This window comes from Orycteropus afer, unplaced genomic scaffold, assembly GCF_000298275.1.
Source record: "Orycteropus afer afer isolate SDZICR_OR568_19922 unplaced genomic scaffold, OryAfe1.0 scaffold00371, whole genome shotgun sequence".
Classification (NCBI taxonomy): Eukaryota; Metazoa; Chordata; class Mammalia; order Tubulidentata; family Orycteropodidae; genus Orycteropus; species Orycteropus afer.
In genome coordinates, this window is record NW_006921958.1 from 1,483,700 (window position 1) to 1,491,563 (window position 7,864).

General features: G+C 45.9%; 1 protein-coding gene across 1 annotated transcript in view; it reads left to right on the top strand.

The window, feature by feature from the left end:
* Positions 1-7,864, top strand: part of MOK (MOK protein kinase) — a 44,348-nt gene that overhangs the window by 14,725 nt on the left and 21,759 nt on the right. Inside the window, exon 4 of the mRNA XM_007953129.2 lies at positions 2,436-2,479. Coding sequence (XP_007951320.2) covers positions 2,436-2,479 — 44 coding nt within the window. The remainder of the gene's footprint in view (positions 1-2,435; positions 2,480-7,864) is intronic.

A 7,864-nucleotide genomic window follows, 5' to 3' on the forward strand; every position in this document is an offset into this window, starting at 1 on the left:
TGACTGGTGGCTGCTGGCACAGAGCACCCACCCCTCAGATGTCCTCCCCACAGGCGCTGGGACTGGGCTGTGAACCCAGGCCTGTAGCACTCAGGGCGACTCCTCTCCCAAGCTCACTGTTCCTCACTATTGTTCTGTCCTTAAAACAAGGCAGGGTTCCCCCAAAGTCATTCCTCAAGAGAGGGCATCCCCTCATAGCTGAATCCTTACAAAGTCTCTCCCATTACAGGGCGCTCCTTCAGGTACTTACTTGGAACAATCAAATCTGTTTAGGAAAGCAGGTTCACCTGACACAGCCTTGTGAGGACTGCTTTGGGCCGAGTGTCGAGGTTACCTGACGGCACAGGAGAAGGGGGCAGACCTGTGGCCCACGTTTAGCAAGTCCCTGGGGGCCTGACCTCGGGGTTGCAAGTATGAGACATCAGGGCAAGGTGGTCTTGTAAATACTCTAAAAAAGCCACAGAGAGGGTCATATTTTACAGATCACAGTGTACCTGCAGTACTGATGAAATAAGTCCCACCCTGATGTCTTGTAAGTGACTACTGTGCTAGGGATAGACCTGTGATGACTTCATCACGGGTGATTTCAGTGCCGTATTACCGCACACAACTTAGGCTCAAGTGCAGATGACGTGCCCCGGCACTCTGTCAGATCGGGGAGCCGTTCTGTGATGCAGAAGTCTCTCGTGTTTCAGATACTTATGCAGAGGTCAAGTCAAAGCAGGAAAACAGCTTTGTTTCCAAATGAATATATATTACATGTGATTAAAAATATGTATGAACTAGTAAATCACTGATAAAGCTGCTACACTAAACAGACAAGGTTTTGTATATCCATAAAAGTTTGTGTGTGTAAGTCAGTTAAAGACTTTTGGATCTTCTTACTGGGAAAACAGGGGTTTGCCTTCCATATAGGACTATGTGGTATTTCTTATAAGTTGCAGTCTTGTGTATTTTATTTATAGGTAATCTGTTTATAGGAATATATTTAATCTTTTTATCTTTTTTCTAAGTGTTTTTTTTTCTTTTTTAATTTGTATTGTGATTTGGGTGAAGGTTTAGTCTTTAATCTTATTTTAACTATAATTGTAACAAACTCAGTTATTTGGTTTCTTGGTCTAAAACTTATTAAAAATAGAGCTCTTAGCTCCAAGGGCCTTCCAGAACTCGGCATGCCAGCAGTGGCAGCAAGTGACAAATGATAGTCCAGCGTGGGGACCAGACTGAAAATATAAAACATGGACTTGAGGGAAAACAAAACAAAACAAAACAACAGAGAGCAGGCTGGACAGCAGCAGGTTGACGTCCATCTTCCCTGCGATATGCCAGACAGGCAGCCACAGCCACATGATTCCTGAGGAAAGTGTATGTTTTAAAAAGATCCCCATTTAAAATGGCTACAATGGCAAAAAGTTTTGTGTTCAAAGAGTAAAAACCCCATTTATCCAGAAATCTTACTTGTTAGCCATCTTATTCCCAGTGGAAGGCATTCCCGTGGTATAGGGGTTAAGGCATCTGGTTGCCAAGCAAAAGGTTGGTGGTTCGACTCCCCCAGCTGTTCCATGGAAGAAAGATGAGGCAGTCTGCTTCCCTAAAGATTTACGGCCTTAGAAACCCTATGGGGGTTCTCTGTGAGTTGGAATCAACTCGATGGCGTGAGGTGGGCTTGGTTTGGGTACTCCCAGTGCTGTCGTTAGGTGCCGTCCGGTTGGTTCTGACTCACAGTGCCCCCATGGACAACAGAGCCGAACTCCGCCTGGCCCGCGCCCTCCTCACAGTTGCTTGGTATGAACCCACTTCTGTAGTGCAGTAGCTTACATGAGTGTTAAAATATATAAGGTCTGGTGGAGGTTCTTCACTTTGATCGTGTGTGTGTGTGTGCGTGTGTGTGTGACAGCAGCTGTAAGAGTGTCTTAGACAACAAAGTGAAACAACTCCTGAACTTAGCTAGCATCAGTTAGTAAGCGGCACTGTGCTTTTTCAAGAATCTACGGTATCACTTCCTTTGTTTAGTAAGTCTGGCAATGTCAGATGCGTGACTTTTATTGTTGTTGTTGTTAGGTGCCTCAGAGAATTCTTATTTTTGCTTCCTAAAGCTCAAGGGAGGGGAGAATTTCCGGCAAGTGGCAGTGTTTAGACATCTGAGCAAGCTGTGTTTAGAAATAAAGCTCTTAAAGGTCTTGAAAGTAGTGGGGGAAGTGGGGAACTGGAGAAATGGAATCCATTTCTTGCAGAACCTGCCAACAGAGAGAGGCTGTAGCAAACAGCCTGTTACAGATCGATGGACGGACATTGTGTGCTGAGTCATTCATTCCATCAATATACAGTGTCTTACAGCCCAGGTGCTATGCTCAGTGCATTGACGCTAAGACGCCATCCAGGGTAAGGGACAGCCTAGTGTCAGAAATGTTAAAACCTGGAAAACACGCTGGCAGTGATTGTAAGACACTAAATATTGCAATATGCAGCTTGATTCAGAGTTAACGTGGGAAGAAGTCTGTCTCAAGACTGCTTGCTAACATTTCATGAGTCCTAGGAGCTCTGTGGCCTAGTGCCTAAGGCACTTGACTGGTAACCAGAAGGCTGGCAGTTCAAATCCACCAGCCACTCCTCAGAAGGAAGATTGGGCAACGTACTTCCATAGTGAGAGCTCCTCAGAAACCCAAGGAGGGGTCGCTATGAGTTGAATCCGACTTGACAGCAGTGAGTTTGGTTTTTGTTTTTACTGTTCTTACCACTTTATATGAATCCTCACACAAACCTTGTCAGGTGGAAACTCTTATGATCCCCATTTGAAAGATGAGAAAATAAGGCACAAAAAGATAAGTCACTTGTTGTTTGCCTTGTAAGTGGTAGAACTGGGATTTGAACTCAGACAGGGCCCAGAGCTCACGTTCTTAACCACCATGCCTTCTGCCTCTCGACAGCCCTACGTGGTTGGTCCTGCTCTCATCATCCCTGTTTCACAGATGAAGATCTGAGACTTGGAGGGTTAAGTAATAATGCAAAGCAGGTGTCAATAAGTGGCAAAGCCAGAATTGTAACTCAAGTCTGACTCTGGAACCTTAAGTATTATGCCTCAGGGTCTCTGTCTCTGTCCCTGGCCCCGGCACAGTGTCACACACGTGAATAGGGACTTACTGATGACTTGCTGTTGTGATGCTGATGCTGACTGACCAAAAGCTGCTGAGTCACTAAAGCCACTAGAATAACAGTTCAGTTGACTTATATTACCAGTCTCCTTATTAGAATATTGCATGTTGTTGCTGTTGTTGCTGTTAGGTGCCATCGAGTCGTTTCCGACTCATAGCGACCCCATGCACAGCAGAATGAAGCACAGCCCGATCCCGCGCCAGCTCCACGATCCCTGCTATACTTGAGCCCATCATCGCAGCCACCATGTCAGTCCATCTAGTTGAAGGCCTCCCCCTCTTTCGTTGACCCTCCACCCTACCAAACATGACATCCTTCTCCAGGGAATGGTCCCTTCTGACAACATGACCAAAGTAGGTGAGACGAAGTCTGGCCATTCTCGTTTCCAAGGAACATTTCGGGTGCACTTCCTCCAGGACAGATCTGTTAGTTCTTTTAGCAGTCCAAGGTACTTTCAGCATTCTTTGCCAGCACCACAACTCAAAAGCATCAACTCTTTTTTGGTCTTCCTTATTCATTGTCCAGCTCCCACATGCATACGAGGCAATTGGAAATATCATGGCTTGTGTCAGGCGCACCTTAGTCCTCAAGGTGACATCCTTGCTCCTCAGCACTTGATACAGGTCCTTCGCAGTTGACTTTCCCAATGCTACACGTCATCTAATGTCCTGACTGCTGCTTCCACTGGCATCGATTGTAGAACCAAGCAATATGAGTTCTGTGACAACCTCAATCTTCTCTCCATTGATTGTGATGCTGCTCATTGGTCCAGTTGTGAGGATTTTTGTTTTCTTTATATTGAGAAGTAATCCATACTGCTGACTGTATTCTTCAACCTTCATCAGTAAGTGCCTCAAGTCATCCTCACTTTCAGCAAGCAAAATTGTATCATCTGCGTATCTCAGGTTGTTAATGATTCTTCTTCCAATCCTGATGCCACGTTTTCTTCATATAGTCCAGCTTCTCGAATTATTTTCTCAGCATATAGATTGAATAAGTATGGGGAAAGGATACAACCCTGACACACTCCCTTCTTGATTTTAAACTATGTAGTGTCCCCTTGTTCCGTTCGAACAACAGCCTCCTGGTCAAGTACAGGTTCCTCATGAGTACCATCAAGTGTTTGGGAATTCCCATTCTTCTCAATGTTATCCATAATTTGTCATGATCCACACAACCAAATGCTTTTGCATAGTCAATAAAACACAAGTAAACATCTCCCAGGCAACATCTGAGAGCCACTGCTCTTGGGCTGAGGGCACGATACTAAAGAACAAGACAATAATGAAACAAAGGACTGATCACGCAGTCTTGAGCGAGTTTCCCAGTTCCATGAACAGCAGAGCAGAAGGGACAGTAAAGGTCAGGGAGAAAGAAGCTGTAAGACACATCTGATGGTGTTCAAAGAGTTCGTGTCCACTGTAGACACTATGAGTTCCTCTTCCAGTGTGACAGCGTAAGGAGCTCTGAAGAACCAGTCCCCAGAAAGAGCAGAGGACGTAACCACTTCCAGTGTCTGAAATGGTCCTGGAGGCGTACAGTGAATGAAGAACGATGTAGTCAGGAAAGCCACTTAAAGCGCAGGGCAGTAGGCTCCTAGTGCTCCCATCACAAATTCCTGCAAACTGGGTGGCTTTACACAGCAGCTGTTGTCTCTCCATATACTTCTGGAGGCTGCAAGTCCCAAATCAAGGTCTCCGGAAGGCTGGTTTCTTTTGGAAGATTCTGAGGGAAAGCCTGTTGCATGTCTTCCTCCTGGCCTCCAGGGGTCCCAGGCGTCCCTTAGCTTGTGGCAGCATAATTCAACCTGTGCCTTTATCTGCATGTACCGTCTTTTCTCTGGCTGTGTCTCTGGCTGTGTCTCTCTTATAAGGACACCGGCCATACTGGATTAGGGGCCCACCCTATTCCACTATGGCTTCATCTTAACTAATTACATCTGCAACAACCCTATTTCCAATAAGGTTACACTCACAGGTACGGGGGACCAGAACGTCAGCATACCTTTTTAGGGGACACAGTTCAGTCCATAACACTCGGTAGGAACAGAAAGAGTCTGTGCTATTTGAACCAAGGCCTGCTGCCTTCCTGCTGTCTTCCAACTCAGCAAGATGAAGACTCCGTTCAAGACTGGTTCAGCCAACGACACAGGGATCCCTCTCAGTTCCCAGTCAGAGGGCTTCTTCGTGTGAAGGGCGGGGTGTCAACATTACTCATCCTGCCCCTAGCTGCCTGCTGCTGAGGCTGTTCAGGGTGAGCATGGCTAAGAGGTGGCCTCCCTTCCTCCACCCAGGCCCCTGCCATAGGATGGAGGTCTGCCTTGGGTGCAGCACCACAGAGAATACTGAGAGCCTGATTGCCCTTCTCCTGGCTTTTGTGGTGGAAGTTCTGTGCTGGGAGAGGTAAACTCAGGAGATCTGAGGCTGCTGCAACCCCTTCTTCACTGATGACTCTTAAAGCAGAGGTGCACCCAGAAAGAGGTGCACCGTGTCCCTGCTCTCAGCACAAGAGCACTGGCTCCCAGATGTTGCCTGGGAGAAAAAGCAGATGAGAGAACAAAGAGCTCTGAGTCTCTTTCCAAAGGAACTGACCCATCTGCAACAGTTAAGGCACTCTGAAAAAGAGTAGCGGCTGTAGTGAAGTGTAGTTAGGAGGAAATGGAGTAACTCATTGAAGGTATAGGTTAAACTGCAGGCCAGTAGTTTGCTGGACAGACATGGGAAAAGAGGCAGCTGGTAGGAGCCCTCCTAGAATGAAAACAAATTTCAGACATTCATCTTGGGAAATATTCCCTCAAAACCCAAAACCAAACTCACTGCCGTTGAGTTGGATCCAACCCATAGCAACCTCTCCTTGGGTTTCTGATGCAGTATCACTACACCTCAGAAGTAGATCGCCCAACCTTCCTTCCAAGGAGTGGCTGGTGGATTTGAACTGCCAGCCTTCTGGTTAGCAGTCAAATGCCTTAGGTGCTATGCCACCAGAGCTCCCAAAGAAGCCCAAATTTGATCGGAGCAGTTTGTGGAGCAACTCATGCCCACATTCATTATTAAAAACAGCACACCAACTAGTTGGGACTTGACAGTTGAGTGTGGCCAGGGAAAGAGACAGTCAAAGACTGGCATGTTAAAAGCTTGCAAGCTGCCACCTAGATGCAGTGATGGCTCTCTCCTCGTCCAGAGCAAAGAAGAATGAAGAAAACCAAAGACACATGAAAACAATTAGTCCAGGTGACTGGTACATCATGTGATCTGCAGCCTATATGAGTACGAGACCAGAAGAACTAAGTGGTGCCTGGCTACCACTGTCAACTGTTCAGGGAAGGATTTATGTAGGAGGTCCTGGATAGAGTGGGAGAACAATGTGGAACAAAACTCAAAATCATTTGGGAAAAAGGAAAATAAAAAGAGGACCAGGTTTGCTGGTCTGATAGAGTCTGGTGGAACCACTGAGACTATGACCCCTACCTGCCCTTCAGGTCTGGAATTGAACCCACTCCTGTGGCTTCCAGCCAAACAAAAGTCAGGCTTGTGAGATGAACATTTACATTAGGTAGATACATTCCCTGGAGAGAACAGTCATGGGAGAATAGAAAGGTTGTGTATGCTCAGGGAGACAGATTGGGGGCCAGGAGTGCATGGAGGGAAGGACACAGGGAAGAGGTAACTATGGGGAGGAAGTGGGAAGGGAGCTGTTGCATTGTGTGAAATTGCAGTCAATGTCATGAAACAAAGTGTATGTGAGGTGCTGTATGAAAAGTGAATTTGCTCTGTAAACTTTCACCCAAATCACACACACACACAAAAGAGACAGAGATTCTTGCCGAAACCACTGTCATCCCAGGGTGACTGGGTGTAAGGACATGGCCCCTGGGGAGCACCAGCAGAAGCTTCACAGTGGGAGTTGGGGTTGGGAAATAGACTTCACTAAAGTGATCCAGCCACCCATTAAACAAACAAACACATACCAATAATGAGCCATGGAGGTCAGGGCCAGTGCCTGGAGTTGCAACAGTATATTCCCTACAGTGTCTGATTTGCAACAACAAGAAGAAATTTACAAGGTGTGCAAAGAAACAGGAAAGTATGTCTCTGTAAACAGGGGGGAAAAAAAAAGCAGGCAACAGAAACTGCCTTCAGAGCAACCAGATGTCAAAAGTGATAGGATAGGAATTTAAAGCAGCATTAGAAATTTGTCCAAAGAACTAAAATCATGATTAAAGAAATAAAAGAAGATATGATGGCTGGTTTATCAAACAGAGAATATTATTGAAGAGACAGAAATGATAAAACAGAACCAAATGGGAATCCTGGAGTTGAAAAGCACAGTAACTGAAGTGAAAAATTCACTAGAGAGATGCAACAGCAGATTTGAGCAGGAGGAAGAAAAAATGAGCACACTTGAAGATAGATTGACAGAGATGAGGAAACCTGATGAAAAGAGAGAAAAATGGAAGACAAATGAACAAAGCCTCAGAGAAATGTGGGACATTATGGAGCACGCCAACATATGTGTAATGGGGGTACCAGAATGAAGGGAGAGAAAAGGGAACAGGAAATACACTCAAAGAAATAATGGTTGTGAACTTCCCAAATTTGCTGAAAAACATTAGACATTAAGGATAAATGCCAAGAGAGTCACACAAATCTGTACTGGGCTAGGGTAATGACCCCAGATGGTGACGCAAATCCACAGGAGCCAATGAAGAGGA